Here is a 25,696-nt window from a genome sequence, read left to right as displayed (position 1 = left end):
AAACTATAAACAGACAGTCTCATTTCTTTATTAATATGCAACTAATTGCGGTTAGTACAAGGTATAAATATTAATAACAGAGACAGCAAGCTGAATTACACATCAAAACCCTGTTAAAGATGGGGATATCATAAATTAAGATTGAAAAAAATAAAAATCAACCGTTTTTGAGTCAGTATTTGTAGATTTAAAGATGATTTTTCTTTTTTTTAAAGCACGTGCAGTAAATCAGTTTATGAGCAGCAGTCGATCCATACTGCCAGAGAGATTTCATTCAAATGCTTTTGAAGGTTTTGGACAGGAGGTTACTCTCTGTTCCCGGGACCGTCCCAGCACACAAACATCACTTCCTCCTGTCTGGTGTTGTTGCCAGCAGTGGTCTGGTTTTTAACACTGGACTGAGGAGGTTCCCATCAGCCCAGCCAGTCCAGGTCATCAGCATCATCACTGTCATCACCGAACAGAGGGGCGGGAGGGGGGCGTCCTTTCAGACTCTGAGCAGATTCACACAAGAGCATCAGACAGTTCACCGTTCATTTTAGTTCCTGAACAAAAACACTGTATATGGCATTTACTGACTAATAATCTCTGCCTTTGAGTCCAGCCCCCAAACTCACACTCCTGGTTATAGCTCTGTGCATGTTTTCATAACCTCAGTTGTACTATGCATTACACAGTACTATAATAGAAACACTGAATTTTTATTATGGAATCAATGCATCACAAGATCTGGAGTCACAGCGCGTTCATGGTGGGCATCAAACCAACAATCTTCTGGTAGCCAGCTCTAAACCACTACACCGCATTCATTCACACACTAGAAGCAGCATACTGGGGAACTGTCAACATTAGGAGAGAATCTAGACCTTTAATGATGACACATAGTTAATGAGGTTAATTACACATCTTCTAAACGACTGATTTGTCTAGAAAGTACATTTTCAGTTTTAAATGACAATCAAACAGTTTGTGAGAATGAAGAGCAGAAGAGCAGCAGATGGATGTGGAGTGTGTGTGTGTGTGTGTGAGAGAGACAGAGGCATGCTCACCAGCTCCTCCTCCTCCTCCTCCTCTTCATCGGCCGCTGCGGGTGTGTGTGCGGGTGCGGATGGGGGCTGTGAAGGGGCGGGACTCTGGAAAAATGGTTCCTCTCCATTTTCCTCTTCTACCCTCTCAGACGGACTGAGAGAGTAGCAGGTGAGCACAGATGAGACGAGAGACAGAGAGAAACAGGACAGAGCGTCTGGATGACACACATGCTCACAGTGAAGGTTAAGCGGGATTCTGTTAGTTGATACGCTTACGTTAATTTACAGTGTTATACAGTCACAAAGATTTCTGAGGTTTACCAACAATCAAAACTATTTTTTTTTTGTTTACTGTTTGTGCCGCCATGTGATTTTGTGGGAATGAGACGGTGCATCTTCTCTCACATATGAGATGATGATCCATTACATAAATGTTAGGCCTATTTTACTGTGAAATGAAAACGCAGGCCTCATTTACTCACCTTCAGTTTAATCTAATACTCTTTGACTTCCGTGAAACACAAAAAGGAGATATTCTGAAGAATGTTCCAGCTGCTCTTTCGCACAACGATCATGAGTACAAACAAACGTGACAAATTACATACCATGAAAGTGGTTCATAGGATGTGTGCACTTTTTTTCCAAGTCTTCTTAAGTCATGCAAAAGCAAGTTATTCACAACATTTTTCCTACCACCAAGGCCCTTAGATCTTCAGAAGACTTTGATTAAAGCATACAAAGACAAATTGAGAACTTTTATGGAGCTTTTCTGTCCTGCTTGAAGCCTCCCCTGATCACTCTATGGGCCCTATCATACACCCGGCGCATTGAGTGTTTTTGCTAGTTTCAGCCCAACGCTAAAAAAAAAGAGGTGCGTTCAGTCCTTCAGGTGCAATGTTGGCACATCGCTATTTTGAGGAATTGAAAATAGTCTGCACCATAGACCAACTCAAACCTATTCTGAAGTCAATGGCGCAATATATACATGCATTTTATGTTATTTAAAGAGCATGTGAATAGAAAATGCACCTCTGGGAGGGTCAACAACACGCGGTCACTTTGCTTATTACACAGAGGGACGCACAGCAGCACACAAACAGGCCAAATATTAAAAATAAAAGGGTTACAGTGTACAAGAATATTATTGTGTAGGCCACATAACTATAAAATGGTCATTCATGTCATAATGGATAGTCATTGCGTGTATCAGACTTAGTCTAACTATTTGCTCGTGCATGAGCAGATCCGTTCTCTCTCTAGAGATGTGTTCAGTCTCTGCGCCTAAATATTGCGCCGTTTAAATCGCGAATCCACCATGTCGCAAGCACTGATAGCAAAGTGGATTCGGAAACACTTTAAACCATTCACTTAGATCATTAAAATAGGGCCCTATGATTAATTGTGTGGAAAAGAACAGCTTGAACACTTTGCGAAATATCTAGGTCAAGAGAAAAATAATTGTGCATTTATGCTGGTTTCATATGGTTTAGATTTTTTTTTTTTTTACAATGTGAAGATGAGTAAATGCTGATTTTCATTTTTGGGTGCATCCTCTTTAAACAATCTGGAAAATGAATCTACTGTCCCCAGAGATCGTGTTAGCGGGTGAGTGTGTACCTGGAGAGCAGTGCAGACGTATCGCTGGACTCGTCCTGGAGAGCTGGAGGAGGGGGCGGCGGGTTCGTGGGAGGTCCACCTAATGTCATGTGTGTGCTTTCTGCTTCATCTGAAGGCCCTGAAACACTCTCATCAGTTACCTTCACTTCCTGTGTGGGACGAATCTCCTCAGGTGGCTCTGTGGTCACTTCCTGTTTGGCTGTGACGTCTCTTTCAGTCTCTTCTTGGTGTTTAGTTTCTACGCCGCTCTCACTGTTCTCCTGATCTTGCACATTGCGTTCTGTAACTTCCACTTCCTTCTCTTCCACAACTTTCTCTTCACTCTTCTCTTCCACAACTTCCTCTTCACTCCTGTCTTCTTCTCTTTCGAGTTCCTCTGTTTCGTCTTTCTTCTCCTCTGCTGGTGGACCATCTTTCTTCTCCACTTGCTGTGGTGCATCTTCATCCAGGCCTGCAGAATCCCTCTCTCTCTGCTCCTCCTCCTTTTCCCCGGAGTCGTTTACATGCAGCTCACGTCTAGGCTGAGCGTCAGTCTCCCTCTCCTCCTCCTCATCCTCGTCTTCCTCTTCTTTTTCACTGTGTTCAGATGAAGATCTCTCTTTTCTTGTGAGCAGCTGCAGGGTGACATTCTGTGATTGGAGGAGAAAAACACACTTTGTGGCATCTTTTATTGGCAGAATGAAGTGTTTTGAGATTGGGAGCACAAAGCTGACATTGTGTTGGACAGAGGTTTGCCAGACCTTGATAGTGCTGACCAGCACTCGGAGTACATCACTTCCTGTGTAGGTCTCGCTCAGATCAAACTCCCCTCTGAGAGACTGAAACACTCCATTCATCACGCGCTTCACCTGAAAACAAACACATCTGCGCTCAGAAAGTGTGATCCACGCAGACTATGCTTACTCATAGGATTTGCTCCAAACTGGGAGGCTCTGAAGCATCATATTGAGACTGACAATACAGCATATTCCACCTTCTTCTTATTCTCAATTATAATGACACATTTTGTTGATGTGATACAGTTGCAGTGGTAGAAGTCTCACCTCTTCTGCCGTGTCTGTCTGCTGCTCCGTCAGCTTCCTCTCCAGCTCAGAAACCTTCGTCTCTCCCTGCTGCTTCAGCAACGCCGCTCTCTGCTCCAGCGCAGAGCACTGAAACACACCGCTCTCGACATGTTACACAGCCCATACAAGTCCTGAAGACCTGAAGCACTTCGCCAACTGTTGACTTATGGTTTACACATTTTTATTGTTTAAAAGTCATTTATATTTAGAAGTCTTGAAGACAGAGTAGAAAAAGGGTCAGAGAGTTGGGTAAAACTAAATAAAGACTATTTTCGGTGCAAGAAAAATAACATCACAAAACCAACAGACTAACATTAAAAGAATGAAAGAAGTTCCATGTAAAACAAGAAAAATGTAGTCTTTTAAACAAGCGTGACTTGATAAAGTATTTTCATACTGACTAGAAAACCAGACAGCGGTGAATCTGGTTTCTCTCAACGTCTCACCTTTTCTCTCAAGGCCTGTAGCTCTTCTCTCTGGTCCTGCTGCTGTAGTGAAAGCTGTTCCTCTGACTCACGGGACTGCTTGAGTGTATTAAACTACGGACAGGAGATCAAACAATAAAAACCTTTTGATTAGATAAGTGATTGTCTGTTCAACCGATTAAGCAAAAGGCTAAATACGAATGAGTTTAAGAAGGCTTTTCATTTCCAAAGTATTATAAACAACCGTGGACTTTCTTGTGTATGTGTGTGCATCATGAAAAAAAAAATACACATCCATGTGAAAATGGGCTGAGAAACGAAAAACTAGTTGCAATCTGCTCAGAGGAAGACAGGAATCCTGTTTTTTTTTGGCTGATAAATGGTACTAATGGTTGTCGAAAGAAAAAATGCTACAAAACGCTGCATATGTCGTGAGAAGGCTTGGTATGCTCGAGCAAAACAGCCACTTCTTTTGGAATCAGCTCCCCAGAGTGAGTGAGAAAGGAGTATTGGATTTGATTGGGCGCATGGTGAGGTGTGTGTGAACCTTGTCCTGCAGCTGTGTGAGTCTGAGCTGCAGTGTGTCTCTGTGCTCGGAGAGTTCAGTCATCTCTCTCCTCTGCTGTTCACGAGCCGCTGCCAGAGCCTGGTCACACTTCACCTGCCACTCCTGCTCCAGATCGGCCTGCAGCTGAGACAGCTACACACACACAGCCACACAATCAAACTACTTACTTAGAAAACATGTATCAAGTGTCAACCGTTTTAAACACTCAGTTACTGTTAGGAACAGGGAAGGAAAGGTGCCGTGAATTCAGCATGGATCTGTTCTTGTCATCATGTACCTGTTCAGCTGTAGCTTGGTCTGTGCTTGTTCTGGCTTTACGTAATTGGCTCCTGAGGTTGTCTAACTCCTGCTGGCCCACCCTCCTCACTTCCTCCAGTTCCTCATCGCAGCGCTGTCTCTCCAACTGCCACTTCCTCTTCCTCTCAGAGAGAGTCTGAATCAGAGTTTAATGCACAAGATGAGGATTCAATTATTTGTTGTTTTCCCCTCACACACGTACACACAGTCAGAAGTGAGTTACTCACTCGTTCCAGATTGTCTTTCTCGGTTTTCAAGTCCTGTAGCTCTTCCTCCAAGTTGTTGAGTTTGTGCTCCAGTTCCTTTCGTTTCTGTTTTTCCATCTTGTATTGACCCTGCACTCTGTCTGCCGTCTCCTTCAGCTCTGAAACACACAGATACAGACACTTACATCAAGCCTTAACCAGCTGTTTTCCATGCTAGTACCAGTCACTAATGTTTGACTAATTTGTCCTTACTAAAAGCAAAACTAGTTCCTAACAAAAAACTCAAACAAAAGACAAAACAAAAATAATTTAAAAAAGGCCACATAAACAACAAGACAAAATACAAAAATGAAAACAAAACAGCAAAGCAAATGAAAAAACAAAATACATAATGAAAGAAAAACAAGAATATCAACAAAATAAACAAGAAAACAAAACAAAATAAATTGTAAACAAACTATAAAACAGAAGAAAAATGAAAACAAAAAGAAAAATTAACCAGGAAACAAAAAAAATTCACCCCAAAATGAAAAAGAGATAAGAATAAAAGCATATTTTAACTTGAGACAATTTTGCCTTTTATCATTATTTGAATGATAATTTTCATAAAACCTACCCACAAATTAATTTATGCATCATGACAATATTTATGATATTGCCTTTAATTATAAATTGTTTAAGTATTTAAATTCTGTTTAAGAATACAGTAATACAATAATAAGAATAATTGAGAATAGTGAAAAAAAATTTAAAAAAATAAAAGGTAAAACATTTGCATTTATTATGGTAATGAGAATATGCTTAATTAAAAATAATGTACAAATACGCAAATCATTATTTTTTTTTTCTTTAATTTTTTTTGTGAAATGTGACCTATATATGTTTATTGTGAAATTCACCCACATATTTATTGTTAAGTACATATTTTTGCAGATTTCGATTTTGGACAAGAGATTTTGCATGGTTAGCTGGTTCTCACCCAGTATCTGCGCCTCCAGTGTTGTGGCGTGTGTGCTGTGCTGCTGACTGTCCTGCAGAGCCGAGTTGAGTTTGGTCTGCAGCACTGCGGCCTTCTGGTGCTGAGAGCTCAACTCCAGCTGCAGCTCCGAGACGCGAGCCGTGGACGACGCCAGCTCCTCCGTCAAACGAGCCTTCCAGAGAGACCACATGAAACCAGCTCATCCTTAACTCATGCTACAACACAACTACTCTGATGAAATGATGATGGGATTGTAATGGAAAGAAAAAAAGATACAGGGAAACACAACCGGTGACAAGATGATATGTCAAATATGGTGGTAGGCCTATCTATCTCTCTCTGCTGAAAGCTGAATGCTGATTGGTCAGTGAGTGGTGCTTGTTAAAACAAAGAGTGAACAGAAAGAGAAAAGGGAAATGCTTCACTGAAATAAGTGATGGGAAACAGTGAGTGAAGACGATGAAGAAATGTCTGAGGCGAGACAGCGCTTTTGCTCACCTGATCCCAACTCAATTCCTGTGGCAGAGCATGCTGGGAAAAGAGAGCAGTCACCACTAAAGGCTCTCAGCCAATCAGAGCAGAGATACATGATTAAAGGTAGAGCTATTTAGGAGTTTTGGCTGTTTCATGAACGCCAGATTAAAATGAGTGTGTAAAGAGAGTGGTTTTTGTGGTAAAAACAGGAATTCAGGAACTCAGATTCTCTTTTAGAGAGACTATAATGGCTTTCCCAAATGGTTAGGCCTTGTTCAGGTCAAAAACTAAGGCAGAATCATGCATATCCTTCACAAAAAAGAAAAAAAAAAACGCCTAAAATGATTGAATGTACTGCAGCTTTGCTCAAAAATGACTGATTATTACAGTGTAAACCCACCAATAATCATGATGTACTTACATAATTAGCGTTAGTGACAGTAAGAGAGAAATAATCGGAATATTTTTGTGCACAATTATATATTATATAAACAAAAACTTTTATTTTGCATGCGATTAATCACGATTAATCGTTGCCCAGCGCTACCCATATCAGAACATTTCTTTCCTTTCCAACACTTATAAACCTGATGGTGTCAAAGTCCCAGCGCTATATATACTCTGTCCATTATACTGCTTCGCCACTCCTTAAAAATGGTGGAAATTCAGACAAACTTACACAATAACCTGCTGCGAAAGTGTAGAGTTTGTTGGATTTCGAGTTAAATTTGCACCATCCTGGAGCAACTCTATTAAAAACACGCTGGGAGTTGAGTCTACTGTATGCCATGTGAAGATGCTGCCTAAGAAGAGCACTTCCGATCAAGCACCTGGTGTAGTCATCAGCTCATGTAGGCAGCATAAAGCATGGCAGCTCACTGAAGCTTGAAACAGTGTTGCTCTGGTGTTAGTTTGTTTTTGTGTGTGTGTGTGTGTGTGTGTAAGGGATTGGACTGTTTAATAGAGTTACCTTGTCTTGCTCTGCCTGCAGTATTCTGGCCTGATTCTGTTCACTGCTGTTCTTTAGAGAGTCGTTTCTCTGCTCCATCCTCAGATTATTCTGCTCCACATACCTACACAAACACAAACATGATCGTCAAAACAGGACAAGAAGTGACGGGGATAAGTGCAGGTAACTAGGTAAAAATACAAAACATGGAAAGATAGAAAAAAGTAAGAAGTCAAATATGAAGTGAGAGTGCTGACCTCTGGTTCTGATTGATGAGCTCGCCGATCTTACGGTTCTGCTCCTCGATGCGGGAGCTTTTCTCAAAAACCTCTTTCTTCAAACATTCATTCTCCTGAAGTCACACGACAAAATATTTCTGCTTTTTAAAGCATTTCATTTTGATTGACTGAAATTTGATTTATTTTCATTTGACATTTTCATTAGCTTTCCATCAACTCATAACCCGACTGTAGTTCCCTCAAAAACGGCAAGTACTGAAAAATATGAATGAGGGTTTGATCGGCCAATCACTGCTCACCTGCCGATTCATTTACCTGTATGATTCTCTGAATGTTGTGCATGATCATTGCTGTTTCCATGGATACGTTCGATAAGCCCAACGAAACGCTGCCTTGCTTTTGTAGGTCATCAATCTGAAAAAAAGAGAGAGATTTCTCAGAAAGTGTATAATGTAACAGTTACTTAGAAACACTGACTTGTATTATACCAACCTTCGAAGACAAGTTGTCCAGTTTGTCTGCTACTTTCCCAACAGCCAATCGGATTTCAGTGTTGTGTTGTCGAGCCTCTGTCATCAAGAAGGATGTGACATCACTAGTTCCTTAAAGACACAGACAATCATTCACAATCTCAACCTTAAAACATTCACATCTGCAGCTGGTAAGCGACAAATAAATGTGATATTTACGTCAAAGCAGGAAGATTTCGTAGGTTGTATAGATTTTGTAGAGCACAGTTATGATCTTTACCTTGGTAAGGCACAGCCTGTGTGGGGTACATCTGACTTACAGGCTGAAAAGAGGAAATCACAGTCAACTGAGGTTTTATACTTGCACCAGCCATTTGTACAATATACGTTAATGAATTACTAGTTAGTCTGTAATAACAAACTCTGTAATTCATTTGGTTGCACCATTTGTTCTTGAGGCAGAATGTGTAGCTAGTAAGCACTTTACTAAAGTAATGCATTAAAAACCGCATTAAAAATATATATAAAAATGAAATACTGAAACGAAACATTACATTTTATTTGACATGCATGCACGGTTTAATAAATCAAGTGTGTGTTAAAGAGATGCTAACAATCATTTATTTACATGTCCTCTCTCAAAAAGCAGGTGAGCGTAAAAACTATGTCTAAAGAATTGAAGTTTGTCTGGTAAAACATGAGCTTACTGATGCGGAGTTACATTTCAAATTTTACTGTACAATGCAAATAGACATACTGCACGAGTTTGTGCCTCTTCGGGTTGCAACTAAGCTATTTTCTACACAGCTGGTGCAACTGGCAGCAGATCACTAACTAACAGCAGGAGCAAGAATACAGGTGCTGGTCATCTAATTAGAATATCACCAAAAAGTTTATTTATTTCACTGATTCCATTCAAAAAGTGAAATGTATACTATATTCATTCATTACACACAGACCGATACACTTCAAATGTTTATTTCTTTTAATTTTGATGATTATAACTGACAACTAAGGAAAATACCAAATTCAGTATCTCAGAAAATTGAAATGGTTCAATATTGAAGACACCTGGTGCAACACTCTAATCAGTTTATTAACTCAAAACACCTGCAAAGGCCTTTAAATGGTGAGGTCTCTCAGTCTAGTTCTATAGGCTATACATTCATGGGGAAGACTGCTGACTTGACAGTTTCAAAAAGACGACCATTGACACTTTGCACAAGGAGGGCAAGACGCAAAAGATCATTGCAAAAGAGGCTGGCTGTTCACAGAGCTCTGTGTCCAAGCACATTAAGAGAGGCGAAGGGAAGGAAAAGATGTGGTAGAAAAAACATGTACAAGCAATAGGGATAACCGCACCCTGGAGAAGACTGTGAAACAAAACCCATTCAGAAATGTGGGGGAGATTCACAAAGAGTGGACTGCAGCTGGAGTCAGTGCTTCAAGAACCACTACACACAGACGTATACAAGACATGGGTTTCAGCTGTCGCATTCCTTGTGTCAAGCCACTCTTGAACAACAGACAGTGTCTCTCAGACAAAAAGGACTGGACTGCTCCTTAGTGGTCCAAAGTTACGTTCACTGAAGAAAGTAAATTTTGCATTTCATTTGGAAATCAAGGTCCCAGAGTCTAGAGGAGGAGAGGAGAGGCACACAATCCATGTTGCTTGAGGTCCAGTGTAAAGTTTCCACAGTCAGTGATGGTTTGCGGTGCCATGCCATCTGCTGGTGTTGGTCCACTGTGTTTTCTGAGGTCCAAGGTCAACGCAGCCATATAACAGGAAGTTTTAGAGCACTTCATGCTTCCTGCTGCTGACCAACTTTATGGAGATGCAGATTTCATTTTCCAACAGGACTTGGCCCCAGAACACACTACCAAAACTACCAGTACCTGGTTTAAGGACCTTGGTATCCCTGTTCTTAATTGGCCAGCAAACTCGCCTGACCTTAACCCCATAGAAAAAATGATGGGGTATTGTGAAGAGGAAGATGTGATATGCCAGACCCAAGAATGCAGAAGAGCTGAAGGCCACTAATCAGAGGAACCTGGGCTCTCATAACACCTGAGCAGTGCCTCAGACTGATCGACTCCATGCCACGCCGCATTGCTGCAGTAATTCAAGCAAAAAAAACTTAGTATTCAGTGCTGTACAAGCTCATACTTTTCATGTTCATACTTTTCAGTTGGCCAAGATTTCTATAAATCCTTTCTTTGTATTGGTCTTTAGTAATATTCTAATATTCCGAGATACTGAATTTGGGATTTTCGTTAGTTGTCAGTTATAATAATCAAAATTAAAAGAAATAAACATTTGAAATATATCAGTCTGTGTGTAATGAATGAATATAATATACAAGTTTCACTTTTTGAATGGAATTAGTGAAATAAATCAACTATACTTATATGACCAGCACCTGTAGTGATCATCATTTACTCACCCTCAACCTGTTCAAAACATGCACGAGTTTCTATGTTATTCTGAAGAATGTCAGTAACCAAACGGTTTCTGGTCCCCATTGACTTAGAAGTCAACAGAAGAAAGAAACTCGGCTCAACTTGAGGGTGAGTAAATGATGACAGAATGATTTTTCACATCACTGGTGAGTCAGCCACCTGAAAGGCATGTAGTGCTCCGGGATTCATGGGCTGGGGATTGGCTGTTGCCATAATAGCCGGTAGAAGGGCCGAAGCTGGAATGAAGAGAGAGTGAATACAATGTCATAAAACTAAAATGAACTGTATAGCAGAAGAGCATTTGTCCGCTGGCTCTGTAGGTTTACGCTAAATTTCATTATGAGTATATCTTATTGAAAAAGTGCATTATTTTACACTATGTTAGACTGATTTGATATAGGAGTTACCCTGCAGTGAAGGTGGCGGGCATGAGGAGATGTGCACAGGCTGCGGTGATGGTGCACTGCTGTGTTCCTTGATTCTGGACACACTCGGGTCCTGCAGTAATAACAGGATCAGAGCGCATGAGGATCACACTAGATCTCTTTATTATACGACACAAACATAGATTACAGTAGCAGATGTTTGTGCTGTGTCTGGTTAGGAGACCACTGTAATGAAGATCTCAAAGAATGTCTCACAAAAGCCTTGCCTCGAGTTCGGAGTCGCTGGAGTCAGGCTGTGAGGGCGACGGGGCCGGGCCGGTCATGAAGGGCAGCAGAGGCTGGCCCATTCTGGCCATGCGAGAAATCAGTTTAGCTTTAGTGGCGTCAGGATTCTGAAGACATTGCAGAATATGTCAGACAACACACAGACATATTCATTCCACTGCAGAAGGTTTATTATTATTATCAGTGAAGCACTGATATTAAAATTCTAGTCAATAATTATTTTCTTACTATGACTGATTACTAATAAAGTGACTATAAAATAAGTTTTCGAAAGTCTCCTATTCTCACCAAGGTTACATTTATTTGATCAGAAATACAGTAAAGTACTAAATATTTGTGATTATATTTAAAATGGTTTTCTAAAATGTAATTTATTCCTGTGATCAAAGCTGTATTTTCAGCATCATTCCTCTAGTCCTCAGTGTCACGTGATCCCGATTTGATACTCAAGAAACATCTCTTATTATTATCATCAATGTTGAACACAGTTGTGCCATCTTCCCCTCAACTTTTGAAAAGAGTAAGTCTAAAGCTAAGTCAACAAAGGTTAAAATAGAAAATATAGGCCTGAAAAATTACAAACACATCAATATTGACAGATACTGATTTGATAGGCTAATATAATTTTTAATGTTGGCCAATAATTACATTCCTTATATACTTTGCACACCTATTTGTTACGAATACATATGTTCTCCACTAACCACTAAGTGTTTTTATTGTAGTATTTATTTACAATAAAAATATGCCTTAATAAAACAAAATGCTAAAACTCAAAGTGTGGTTAAACTGAAAAGAGCCAAATCTTACACCGAGCTGTTCACTGAGGGAGTCGGATTTCGCTCGAAGAGGCAATTCACTGTAAACAAAGAGGAAACCTCCATCAAATAATATTAATGCGAACAGTAATCTCCGGTCAAGCTGCCACAGAAGGCCTGTGGGACACACCTGGGTTTGCTGGCTTGTGGGACAGTGCTGAGGGGCTGGTTGAGCTCGGAGGGGGTCAGACTCTCCACGCTGGGAGCAGGAGACGGAGCCGCCGAATCTCTTGAGCTTCCATCCTTTGCAAACTTAGCCTGAGCATGCATCAAGAGAGAATACAGATGAAGAGAGCCGGGCTGGATCTCAATTCACATATTCTACAACACTATAAACTGTGTCGAGGATGCACAAGCACATACCTTTAGTATGAATTGACATTATACAATGTACATTATACAGTCAAACACGAATAAAGGGAAGCTCTGAATGTGAGAATGACGTACCCGACGAATCTCGGCTTCAAAGATTAGCGTGCTGTCCGGTGGGACGCGGTTGGCAACGCCCTGAGAGCCATACGCCAGACTGGGTGGAATCACCATGAGTCGCTTTCCACCTTTCCGCATATTTAACATGCCCTCCTCCCAGCCCTGAGAGACGGACAGATGGAGAGAGAGCTTTAGACTGCATCTGAGTGATAATAACACATGTAATCCACTTCCCCCTCACCTTAATGACCTTCCCAGCCCCGAGCTTCAGCCTCAGCAGCTTGTCTTTATTCAGATTTGAATCAAACATCTGGAGAAGAAAAGAAAGAGTATATTACAAAGCTAGATAGCTACAAATAAAACTATTTATCTACACATTACTTCAAATAAAATAATTTATCAATATATATTTCATAATGCACATAAACTACAGTCCCAAAGTTTGTATTTATATATATAAAGATACATACTTTTATTATTCAAGGACACATTAAAGTTATCAAAGGTGACAGCAAAGACATTTATAATATATATATATATATATATATATAGCAAATAAACTCTGTCCGTTTGAACTTTTACCCACCAAAGAATCCTGGAAAAACATTGAAAAAAATTTTTTTCTTTTAAATAAATGCACCCTTGGTGAGCACAAGATACTTCTTTTAAAAAGTGAACTTACGGAACCTTAATGTTGTTCTACAATTCTCATAAAAAAAAAAAAACATGTTTACACTTTAAACAGAATTTTAAACAGAATTCAAGTATAATCTCATAATATATGCATCATGCAAATACATTGACTTGCTTAGCGCATACTACATTTTGGATCATAATGGCCTCTTATTTACTCACCAAAGCCATTTTGGACACTGTGCACCGGTAAATGTGGTTATTGATAAAACATCTTTACCTGTCCAATGGTGTGGTTTTGCAGTAGCCAGCCAGAGTAGGCCACTTCTAAAGAGTCTCCGTTCTCCACAGCCTGACCCTCACCGAGAACGAGATCCTGGATCAGGACCGAGTCGAACGCACCGCTGCAGTTCACCTTGGCAAGACAAACCTGAAAGCCATAAAACAAAGAATGACAAACCACAAGAAGCTGCTCATGCAACACCACACGACGAAGAACCCATAAAATACAAACCTCTTTACAGAAGTCTGTCGCTGCTTTCTCAGAGTCAAACATCAGCGACCAGTTCTGTCTCTGGTCATCGTAAAACGTGCAGTAGTTACTGGGCTGGACCTGAATGTGAGAGAGACGATTAGAAAACAACCAAGCTTTGTCTAACATGAATTATGTGAATAAGAGCTCACGGTGAGGACGAAGCCGCTGTGGATCCTGGCGGCCGTCACCTGCTTCTGTTGACTGACATACAGCAGGATCTTGTACTGAAAAAGAGCGCAGACATGCAAACGTGTTAAATGTACAATTTGTAAAACATTAGCAGTAAAATATCCCAAAACCACTAGGCTAGTGTTATATATTTTGTCCAGCTGATTACTAACAATATCTCTAATGTTTTCAACTACTTGTAAATTCACACTCTAAACAGTGACACGGCGCAGTGCAGTCGCCTGTCAATGACGTTAGTTATTCTTCTTAGTTTTATGGCAGATTACAACAAGGCTTATCAGGTGCATACTGCCACCTACTGTATTGGAAATCACATGGTGACAACAGTGTCGTTGACAAATGCGGAAGTAGCTTTGCGACAAACTTCAACTAGAAAGAGATGCCGATCTCGCTTGTGTTTTACTCGACAGGTGAGTTGTTTTGAATCGTATATTTACAGAAAACCTATGCTATTATAACGATCAACAAGATTAGTATTATGGGGCATACACGCCAAACGCGAGGCATCGCGTCCCTAGACCCGTGCGAGGACGCATCTGATCCATCTTCTGATCGCATCTTTGCATTGACTTTGTATGTAATCTACTCGCGCAAATCGTTGAACTCGCGTTAGATCCATGATTTATCTTTCCGTCTGTCTGATGGCCGTCAGTGGTTGGGTAGAAGACAACAAATCCCATCATTCCACGCTCCTTCTTAGCCTCATCAAACCACGCGATTGTTATTGTTTTGATAGTGCGCCCTCTAGTGGCAGGTCCTACAACCTGTACCTTTAAGAATGACTCATTCAAAAGAAGAAAAACGTTATCATTCTAACCTCTTTAGTTGAATGATTTCCAAGCACTGCAGCTCCAAGCTTGCCTTGTTTCACGTACTGTCCGTTAACACTGCACAGAAAACACCGTGATCACTGCTTATCTCGATTCATAACATCAGTCTGCAAACTGTACATCACTTCAGACAACCAGCGCTCAAGATAAACACTGTACATGGCACTTTGCTTCGGAAGACTTAGAAAGTAAAATGTGCAGCACTACAGATCAGGTCATGTTTCATGCTTTATTCATTACACTTCAAATTAAACAACAAATAATACACAAAATTAAAAAAGCTTCTGCGTCTTTTCCAACTTACTATCTGTATGCATGGACTGCAGTAGCAAAGAGAACAGCAGGAGAGTTTGGTGGAGGTGCACCCTTTTGGTTTATGGGTCCTGTAAAACAAAACATATAAAGTTTTATCGTTCTTTTATATTTATTATTTTTCACTATGAGCTTCTCTTATACTACAGTTCAAAGGCATGCAAAAGTAAGCATTAAAATGATCAAAAGTGATAGTAAATATATTTTCACAATATGTTTTACACTTAAACACAAAACAGATCTTTTCAATTATAATAATATTTCACAATATTACTGTATTTTTAATCACATTAATGTAGCCTTCATAAGTCAAAAAAACGAATACAAAAGAATCTTATCAACCCAAACATTTTCAGCCTAGGCTATATCAATATGAGATGTTTGAGTGCACTTCCACCGTTTTAGCAGATGCAGTTCATTCTTACAATATTGTGGTGCCATTATTGTTTCACAGTTTCAGAGACTATTTATATGTAGGTTTGTGTCAATATGTTTTGCCCGATGCAAACTGACATCAGTGCTAAATTCACATGTGTGTTTGTGCCACTTGCTGATTTACACTGTTCCTTTAGCAAATCAAGCACTAAACTAACACATTCAGCGTGTGCAAATGAAGAAATCATTTTATTTCTCTTGGATCCTGGTAATCAATTGTCCGTTGTTTGCTGTTGAACCTTTAGAAACCCCCCTTTCGTTTGGAAGGTTTTTGGTGCTGTGCTTGCAGATTGGCTATTGTGTTAGATATAGTTTGTAATTATAAATGCTAAGGAGTTTCTAACTCCTCACCAATGTTTTTTTTTTAAGCATCAGTTCACACTCGCAGAGGCTCCTGCAGTCTTACCTGGGTTGGTGGGGTTCTTGCGGGGCTGTTTGGGAGCTGTGTACTGGAAAGACTCGTTCCCCTGGCTTGCTGCCTGGTCCAGTCCAAACAGAGAGGCTAACTTTGCTCTGGAGTCACAAAAGAGCAGCAAGTAAGCCCACCATTACACTGCTCCACTTGTGTGAGATCACATGAGTCTCTGAACCACGCTCAATTCTCAAATTAAAGCTAACCTAGTTTTGACTTCGAATGACTTTTTGATTCAACTTTAAACGGAGAACATCAGTGAACACCTGCAACAACGTATGAAACCAGAACAAGTAAGACTTCCACGATATCATCAGGAAGCTATAACACGTACGCCACTGACCCATGGATCTGTCTCCAGCTGTAGTCATTGTCCTGCTGTCCTGCCATGCTCAGCTGACCTGCTTCTGAGCCGGAAGATATGCACTGATAACCAGTCAATGAGCTTAATGCCACATTTCCAATTGCATGTAATATCAGCTCTCTTTAGCAGCTCTGGCAGGGACTACTCCGCGTGACTGTGAGCGCCCCTGCTCTGATCCGGGACGTGTAACCAGCAGCATGTGAGCGGCATTAACACGCCGACTCTCCACCTCTCTACAATCCTTCTCAACAACTTCATATTCGCTACTAACACACGTGGATGCCAGCGTGGAATTTAATTTATGGATATAACACCAGGGAGAAGAAATGTAGTGGCTCCAAAATTGAGTGACACTTACAGAGGTTTAAAAAGGGGGTCTGGGGGCCACAAAAATGGTTTAGGTAGTGTGTGTAAATGTTTAGAGAAAAATTTTAAACAATGGGCATTTTTGTATGTCCTTTAAATAAATGATTTAAAAAAGCTATAATTAAATATAACAATAGAAATTAGTGATAAAAATATAAAATGTAAATAAATAAATGATCAGATTAAAAATATATAAGAATAAGTAAATAAATAATACATTTAAATAATAAATTAATCAGTACAGTACTATAATTAGTAGGGGTGTCACGATTTCGATTTTAAATCGAAATCGATCGAAATTAAGTCACAGTCTCGAACTTCGAATTAAAAAATGGAATCGTCGATGCTGCCACGCCCCCATGTTGTATGACGGCAAATCAATGACAAAAATAACCGAGCATTAAACTGATGCTGGCGACATGTACTCTGCGCGCAATAAAAGCACTCGCGCGCGCATGCTCATTCCCCACATCCTCGCGCTCGATCATCTCACCTCTGCTCGCGCGAACAATTTTATTTTTGTCAGTCGTGGGGCGGGGCTTGCTGTTTTAGTTGTTATCACAAATGTCATTGGTTATTCCCCTTTTCCTAAAGTCAGTATTCGATGCCTGTTAGAAAATGATTAATAATTCACTTGACTTGACCCATGACTTAATCAGTGGACCAGATACATGCAAGTAATCATTTCTTTTGCTTGTTTAATTTATTTTTGTCTTTAATGTAATTTAATGCATTGTTTATAGAGTAGATCTTTTGTAGATACTTGATTAACTGGAATTCTTCTGATTGCTAGTGATTGCAGTCTTGTAATAAGAGATACACATATTTTACAGACTGTAATGATGCACACACACACATACTGTACATACATACATAATATATATATATATATATATATATATATATATATATATATGAATACATCTAAATGAATGACAGTGAAGTGTTTAACAAGTGTTTTATCTTTAATCTTTTAAATAGATACATCGTAATATTTGAAGGTTAGTTTAGTCATTTTTTATTGTTTTTGTTTGTTTTGTTATGAACTTGAATGTCATCTTTTGTGAAGAAGACTGCACTTACAAAAGAGAAACTGGATGGCAGTTTATTTTAAGTTTTCAATTGACTAAAGATATAAGTTATTGTTACATTATGTTGTTAATAAAAGTTTTAAATTTGACAGTGTAATGTGGTACATTGCAAACAAAGGTCAGATATTATATTACATAAAAGTCTAGTTTGAAAAATGACAATCTGTGCTTTAAAGAGAATAAATGTAAAAATCGAGAATCGAATCGAACCGTGACCTTAGAATCGAAAATGCAATCGAATCGAGGATTTGGAGAATCGTGACACCCCTAATAATTAGTACAAAAAACTATGTCATAAAGTAATGTAAAGCCTGACATTTAAATAACAGCCACTTTTTATTTTATTTTATTCAAAATTTGTTTAAAAAAAAGTTGATTAGACTTTTATGGCTTCTACAGTATCATGATACAGGCGAATATAGAGCTCATACTCGAGGAAGAAAAAACATCTGAGTGTTATTATCCCAAACTGAGCAAAAATATGAATTATGGTGCAGTTGCTGATATTTATATAGACAAAAAGCTAAATTAAATCTTGATAGCCGGTAATGTAAATCTTTAACAGTATAACAGTAACTTTAATACTTTAACAGTATTAGAAGCATCAAATATGATACAGCAGGGTATCACATAATCCATACATAGAAACTAATTATAGATAACACTCAAAATGTCTGAAAGCCTTAAATTACATAATTTAAAGTTAGTTCTGCAATTTCTTTGAGACTAATGCTATTTCATGTTCAGTAGTTTTTGGTGTCACTAGTGATGTTTAAGTGGGCTGTGACACTGTGGAGTTCAATCTGGCATTGAAATACTTCACAGGCTGAGATGTTTGTAGTGGACTGGACTTGATCACATCAACACCTCAAACAGAAGAACTGTTGAAGATCACATGATCAAGGACGTCATGGAGAACATGTAACATTCAAGAGCTGAATGTCATTTCAGACGACTCACTTGTCTGTTTATGTGCTCTGAAACTAAAGTGTCTTCAAGTTGATCTGTCAGACATAAAAAGCTGCACTATATCTGCTAATGTTACATTTATGTTCATTATTAGCCAGTCAGTGACACTTCTCTTCTCTTTGGCACCAGAACTGTTTTTTCTTCCCCATACCGTTGCTTCGTTTCAGTTTCTGTGTTACACATTTACCCCAACTTGATTTACACAGTGAAAGAGGTTTGTCTGACGAAGACAGTGTCTGTCTGGCAGGAACTCACCCTCCAGCGGGAGACAGAAAGTCTCCGTCCTCGTCGTCTGCTGCGAACATGGCTCTGACTGATCTTATTCAAACCACGAGGCGAACTGAGGTGCCAGATGTACTTCTGTTCCAGGTGTGAAGTAATGATCGCCTGCATGCGGCGAGTGAATATTAACGTGTAATAATTCTCTCCAGACGCTTCCTGGTTCTGCTGGTGTCAGCTGAGGCGTCACCTGACCGCACGCACTTACGTCGGCACTTCTACGCAAACTCGCGCGCGAGAACTAAAAAGTGATTAAATCACATTTAAAAAATGTAAATATTTTTTAATGCGTTTACAGTTATTGTACTGAGTGGTTTAGATTTATTAATAATACGAAACTAATTTAAAATAAGTTATTAAGCAAAATGGATCTCCTTTATTTATTCCTCGTGTACTACTTACGTTTTACTTACATAATTAATTATTATTTATGTTATTATATTTCATATTATTATTTACATTTATTCCATGATGCATCAACTGTTGTGAAACTATAGTAAAACTGATATAAGTTTTAGCGGAAATGTTTCATAATCTTAATTCGAGAATCTGTTTCATTTGTATTATGGATCCGACAGTTAGATTTTTATAACTAATACCATAGCAGCATCATTATATGATTTGCAATAACGCTTTTACAGTGAAAGTAGGCCAGTGAACTTCTCCTGTTGCTAAGCAACCAAACTCTACACAAGCGAAGACACGCGTTTGTTAACGCTCGCGAGGATGTGCTCTAATTTTTGTTTTTACAAATGAGGTAAGTGTATATAAATGTATATTATATAATTATATTACAATTACACCAAATGGAGAAAACGAATCCAGTTCAAATAAAGCGTTAGCTAAGCACTTTTCTTAAAGGAAATAAATGATTATCACAATAATAGGACGTTAAAGGGTTGTTCTGTTTTTTATTTTTTTTTATTTTCACATTGTCCTTTTATTCAGTAAGTTAAATTAATAAAAGCATGTGTGGTTATTCGAACGGTTCTCACTAATAATATTTTATATGCTCGAATATTAATAGGCCAAAAAATACACTTTAAAGGAGTATTTCACCCCAAAAAGTAAATTTGCTGAAGATTTACTCAATCTCAGGCCATCCAAAATGTTGATGAGTTTCTTCATTCCAATAGATTTGGTAAAATTCAGCATTTCATAATTTGCTCACCAGTGGATCCAATGCAGCACAGTCTGGATTCTTGTGATGTTTTTATCACCTGTTTGGACTCTCATTCTGACGGCACCCATTCAGTGAGCAAGTGATGTACTGCTACACTTCTCCAAGTCTGTTACGATGAAGAAACAAACCCATCTTAAATGGCCTGAGGATGAGTAAAGTACTGTATGTTTTCATTTGTGGGAGAACTATTGCTTTAAGTCTTTCCACTCACAAATCTGATCAGGTTCATTGTAGTTCTTTGAAATCTCATCTATTTCCCTTCATTTTTCAGGGACTTTGAGGCCAGTGTGGATGGAGCCCATTGTTTCAGGGTGCTGTGTTCGCACCCCTGCTGCTGGGACACCGAGCGCCGTTGCACCAGAGGAATCAAACGCCACACTCCAGCACGTGTGAGGAAACACTCTCCCAAAAATGGTGCGTTTCCATTCCAGTCATCTACATCCAGTCCCTTTTTCATTCAATGTTTGTCTGTATAATGCCATATTGTTGTTCTGGTCTCTTGTAATACGAGCAGAGGACTTTCCGTCTCTGAGTATTGTGAATGTCTCTGAATGGGCTGGACGGGGGAGACCGATTAAAGAAAGGCCACTGTACGGTGCTGACACGTCTGAGGCGTCTTTGAATGATGTCTCTTGTGTTTCTCTCAGCAAACAGACACAAGACACTCAGAAGATTAAGAGGTAAGTCTAATACATCACTGCATTAATACAAAAGTGATCAGAACTAGTATTGTTCAATCCTACTACTCACAGTCTCTGGTTATGGTTTGGCAGGGCACATCTTTCCTTCCCAGACATCATGTTGCCCAGCGATAAACCCAACAACATGGTCAAGGTATGTAGAGGCTCCACTTGACTAACAAAATATCAGTAATCATATCTGAATTATGCAAATCGTGACTCGTGATTGCAGTTAAATCCAGTTGACATCAGTGCTTTGATGGGCCGCTCTGAGTTGCCACAGTGTCCAGTGGTCGTGTGGATTCCCAACCCGCAGCATGAGCCTCAGTGGCTCCCTCAAAACAAGTAGGCCTGACCCGACAATAAGTGCTTCCCATTGTATCAACAAGGTTTTATAAATCAGAAAAGTAGCACTGCATATTATAGTGTTTTTAAACCACCTTTATGAGTTATTGATATCAAACATGTGATGACCATATGTCCTCTTTTTCCTGGACATGTCTTGGCATGTCCGGGGTTTCTAAATTGCCTTAAAAGGCTGTGTTTTGGCTTTGTTTTCCTATTGATGTTCTCTCTACAATCCTCATGCATTAAATGTATGAAAAATTAAAGCATTGTAAATGTGTACATACTTGTTTTTAATGTTTTTTAATTGAAGTTCTAAAAAGGTTTGCAGGAATTGTGATCTGATGACCGTTAAAACATGTTATCAGTCTGTGGAAAGGGTCCATAGGAATACAAATTCAAAACCTGGTCATCTTAGGCCATTTAAGAAAGTCCTGACCAGGACATGTCTGGGAATAATAGAACGTATGGCTACATGAAAAGAAATTGCAAACTTATGTTCAATAGTCAGATGTACACTGTTTTTTAATACTGACGTTTAACTGATGTGTGGAATCTGTTTTTCACTACGAAGGTCTAGATCTCCAAACATCTCTATAAAAGAGTTAGTCTGCCTTCCATCTTGTCAAATGACAAAGCCGTCCATAGCGGTGAGTGACCAGGCAAGGTTTCTGGTATAATTATGCAGCCATAATAATGTGAAGAAAATAAAAGTAATTGGTAGATGCCAAAACTTTGTATATAAAGTTTTAAGAAAAAATAAAGATTTTGTATGTCATTTAAAATATATATTGTTAGTATTAATACTTATTAATACTTAATTTTGTATATATTCAACTCCTTAACAATAAATACATAGATTTGTCTCTCTGTATAATTATTACTTTTGTTTAAAATGTCTATTCAAAAAATACAGTCAAACCAAAAATTATTCAGACGCCAGTTATATTTGTTTTATTTATTTTTTTAACTAGTGGGTGCAGGACACTATAGTGCATTTATGTAAGTGAAGATAGCAAAATAAAGTAAATTGTGACATATTATACCCAAAAATTCTTCATACAGTGGACTACCAGTCAAATTTAGGACCAAAATTATTCAGACACTTTGACCTGACTTTTCTTCAATTGCTGATGCAACCTTTTTACACCACAGACTGAACAAATGAAGCATTGCTTGGTAACTGGTCGAGCTAAATTGGTATTATTTAATTGTGTTACATATTCATACCTTTCTATCATCAAGATGAATTTGTTCTGACACAGTTTAACTCTGAGTTCTTGAAACATTTTATTACTATTTTTGAAAATATAGCGAATAAACTGACAATATGAGAAATGTTGAAGATGTCTGAATAAATTTTGGTTTGACTGTAAGTGATTTATTTACATTTTTATTTTTAAATATTTTTTGGATTAATTATATGGATAATCATGGAACACGCAGAAGTGTGTTTGTCCAGCATAATTCTGCTGTCTTTGATTGTTTATATTCAGGCCAACCAGTGGAAGAAATTGAATGGTCGTAAAAAGAGAGGGAAGAGAGGAATGAACTCTACACAAGAGGGCGCTGGCAGCCCACGGTGGGTGGGCATTGGCTTTAATCCCATTCCTAAAACCACCCCACATCACCTCTCCCACAGCCTGGCGTTCAAACGTGAGCATACATGTGTTTTGGGAAAAACTGACCCATGTTAAATAAAATAATTTCTCAGTTACAAACTTAAAGGGATAGTTTAGCCAAAAATGATGGGACTGTCCCTCATGTCTGTCCAAACCTTTATGACTTTCTTTCTTCTGTGGATCCCAAAAGAAGATATTTTAAAAACCGTTTTGGTCCCACTGACTATTTTTATCCACATCGGACAATGGAAGACAATGGGACACGAAACAACTTGGTTACCAACATTCTTCAAAATATCTTCTTTTGTGTTTAGCAGAAAGTCAAACAGGTTTATACTAGAATGACATGAGTGTGAGTATAATATTTCATATATAATATGATATAGCATATTGTATTTCAGTGTGTCTATTTCTTTCTTCCGTTTCTTTCTGTCTCTCCCCCTCATCTGTCCACAGATATTGGGTGGGGATCAGTGGATCAGAAACTGCCGAGCCTAACCACACCACACCCAAACCCAAACCCAAAGAGCAGCAGTGTCAGTCCAGCCTTGAGCCTGAGTTTAGGATCAGTACAGTGCTGGGGAGGCCACTGACACAGACCTGAACACATCTCATACTTACGCCACATTAAGAAGAAAAAAAAGGGTTTTAATCGTTAATGGAAAGTCTGTTCCATAAGTAGTTATTTGTGTCCAATGATTCAGTGCACTTTGTCTGGAAAGTCTATTCCTACTTTAACAGAGACAACAAATAATTAAAATGTAGCCAGGAATGTGCATTATGATGATAAACAGCAGAGGGATTCAGATCCTAACTGAACTCATATATGCTAGATGAATAAAACTGCAATCAACAATTATCAACAAATATGCACTATTGTTTAAATGTTGGTTATGGAAAATGTTTTAAAAATAAATCAATACTTATGTACAACCAGAGAATATTTAGTAGGCTATGTAGTTAAAATCATGTTTTTACCTGTGATCAGTTTTGATCACTGCTTTTTAGACTTTTAAAAAATAGTGCTGTGCCAACACAGATAGTTTATAATGTATAAAAATAGAGATTTAAAATACCTCTATAAAAATAGAAAACAGCTGTTTTAAAAGAGTATCTTTATTTTAAATTACTGCATTTTAAATACCATTTGTGAACAGAAGGACTTTTTTTTGCACCAACAAAAACTAAGGTTAAATCCAGATTAAATCATTCTGTTGCACCAAAAATAAGCAGACTTGCATTTAACCCTTTAACTGTCACCCCGTCCCATATACGGGACTCCTAGATTGACTTCACAATATTACAATTAAATCTAATCTAATCCTGACAAACTATATATCGTTGGAAAGATCTAAGATTCCCGAATATATATTTTACCAATGTTTTTTGTTAAAATTATGTAGGAAAAGTAGTAGACTAATTTATGACAAGAGTGCACCCTCAAAAATCTACATTATAAAAGGAGTTTTGACCTTCGTTTAAAATTAAGACTTCTTCGTTGCCTTTTTCTTTATCACATTTTAGAAATCATCAGAAGTTATATATCACTTGAAAACATAAAATCTCAAAATTCCTCCTTTAAAACCCATTTTAAAATCAGACATTGTATTACCATGTAAATTGTACATCAATGTCATGTTACAAAATGTTTTAATTCATGAATTATACAAATGTAAGTTTGGATCAAGCACTATAATGTCTATGTTCAAAAATGTGAGGGACAGTTAAGGTTAAATCATCATTCTGATCCTTTTAATATAGATCAATTTTAATCCTGTTAAACACAGATGAAGATTTTAATCACAAAAATGAACTAAAACTAGATCAACCAATCTTTTATTATCTCCACTGTGTTTCATTAAATCCTTAATGGTGCAACCCCCTTTGTGTTTTCACAATTGTGAATAGTAGTATATGAATAATAGTAATAATCTACATCGGTGAAACATCTGCTACAGCATAATAAAGGGTTATGATCTATTTCAATAATCCACTATTCTATAAGTTACTTTACAACTACATGTCAACTAATTCTCATTAGAGTTTAAGTAGACTGTTAGGACCTTCAAAATAAAGTGTCTACTCTACCACTGTGATGGCTGCTAGTTGACATGCAGTGTCAAAGTTACTTATAATTAGTCAAATGCCTTTGTTGTTTGCAATAAAAAAAAACATTATAATAATCTGAATACATAACTACTTTTCACTGGCAACCAATGGAAACATGCTTTCTGGGTTCATATGATGTACAGTACGTACCCATAGGAAAGAAAAATCAAAAGTGAAATCTCTTTAACATCTCAAATATTTCTCCTAGACAGAAATGAGGTTAATTTAAGATTGAATGTTGATTTTAGCTTGAGTCTCCTGCTTCTCAAACTTGTCTCCTGAGAGAAAAACTCTAACAATCTCACAATGGCCTCCTGTAAAGCTTTAGAAGAGATCTCAGGTTCATCACACACTGTGTTCAGATATTTCTCTTTAGCTTAATAATCTGGAGGTCTCACATTTGTCTCCTGTAAAGCTTTAGAAGAGATCTCAACAACTTTACAAAGTCTGCATCAAGTCAAGTACCTGAAAGGCACTAAATAAGGCGTTAAAGGCTATCCTAAGAGAGAAATCGTGCAGATATAAGGATAATGTTACTTTTTATAGTACAATGTGTTTATGTATAGGCACATCATTTGTTGTTAAAAGTAGTAATGTACTGGATGCCTTAATCAAAGCTGATCTACAGAAAGGCACATAAATGGATTA

At 38.3% G+C, this 25,696-nt stretch overlaps 2 protein-coding genes across 5 annotated transcripts; one reads left to right on the top strand and one right to left on the bottom strand.

Moving 5' to 3' along the window:
* Positions 1 to 9: 9 nt before the first annotated feature.
* fkbp15b (FKBP prolyl isomerase family member 15b) lies at positions 10 to 19,294 on the bottom strand. 4 transcript variants are annotated; one of them, XM_052563322.1, is made up of 30 exons: positions 19,086 to 19,294; positions 16,035 to 16,141; positions 15,186 to 15,264; positions 14,869 to 14,938; positions 14,012 to 14,086; positions 13,842 to 13,940; positions 13,608 to 13,757; positions 12,936 to 13,004; positions 12,713 to 12,856; positions 12,396 to 12,523; positions 12,258 to 12,306; positions 11,429 to 11,554; positions 11,184 to 11,274; positions 10,936 to 11,012; positions 8,597 to 8,639; positions 8,339 to 8,448; positions 8,162 to 8,260; positions 7,865 to 7,959; positions 7,629 to 7,731; positions 6,683 to 6,715; positions 6,185 to 6,356; positions 5,227 to 5,363; positions 4,980 to 5,135; positions 4,682 to 4,834; positions 4,156 to 4,248; positions 3,689 to 3,796; positions 3,386 to 3,493; positions 2,646 to 3,274; positions 1,050 to 1,182; positions 10 to 494 (listed from the first exon to the last, which is right to left on the bottom strand). In XM_052563322.1, the coding sequence occupies exons 1-30, from the start codon at positions 19,133 to 19,135 to the stop codon at positions 414 to 416; spliced, it is 3,567 nt and encodes a 1,188-aa protein (XP_052419282.1). In that variant the 5' UTR covers positions 19,136 to 19,294; the 3' UTR covers positions 10 to 413. The 4 variants fall into 4 exon arrangements, with proteins under 4 accessions (XP_052419282.1, XP_052419285.1, XP_052419283.1 ...); XM_052563325.1 differs by lacking the exon at positions 1,050 to 1,182; XM_052563323.1 differs by lacking the exon at positions 6,683 to 6,715.
* A 348-nt stretch (positions 19,295 to 19,642) lies between these two features.
* LOC127963419 (uncharacterized) lies at positions 19,643 to 24,992 on the top strand. The gene is made up of 8 exons (XM_052563326.1): positions 19,643 to 19,866; positions 20,564 to 20,706; positions 20,807 to 20,972; positions 21,066 to 21,126; positions 21,205 to 21,317; positions 21,892 to 21,967; positions 22,814 to 22,973; positions 23,396 to 24,992. Exons 1-8 carry the CDS (start codon positions 19,862 to 19,864, stop codon positions 23,530 to 23,532), a joined length of 861 nt encoding a protein of 286 aa, XP_052419286.1. The 5' UTR covers positions 19,643 to 19,861; the 3' UTR covers positions 23,533 to 24,992.
* Positions 24,993 to 25,696: the final 704 nt, after the last annotated feature.

Source organism: Carassius gibelio, chromosome B8 (assembly GCF_023724105.1).
Source record: "Carassius gibelio isolate Cgi1373 ecotype wild population from Czech Republic chromosome B8, carGib1.2-hapl.c, whole genome shotgun sequence".
Lineage (NCBI taxonomy): Eukaryota > Metazoa > Chordata > Actinopteri > Cypriniformes > Cyprinidae > Carassius > Carassius gibelio.
The sequence above is the reverse complement of the archived record's forward strand: the minus strand, read 5'-3'. Positions and strand labels throughout refer to the sequence as shown.

Coding starts and splice junctions, on each gene's coding strand:
- fkbp15b (XM_052563322.1), bottom strand. CDS start 19,135: ATGTTCGCAGCAGACGACGAGGACGGAGACTTTCTGTCTCCCGCTGGA. Junction 11,555..12,257: donor CCCTCAGTGAACAGCTCGGT/GTAAGATTTGGC, acceptor CAATGTCTTCAG/AATCCTGACGCCACTAAAGC. Junction 6,357..6,682: donor AGGAATTGAGTTGGGATCAG/GTGAGCAAAAGC, acceptor TCTCTCTGGAAG/GCTCGTTTGACGGAGGAGCT.
- LOC127963419 (XM_052563326.1), top strand. Junction 21,127..21,204: donor AACCCAACAACATGGTCAAG/GTATGTAGAGGC, acceptor TCGTGATTGCAG/TTAAATCCAGTTGACATCAG. Junction 22,974..23,395: donor CCACAGCCTGGCGTTCAAAC/GTGAGCATACAT, acceptor ATCTGTCCACAG/ATATTGGGTGGGGATCAGTG.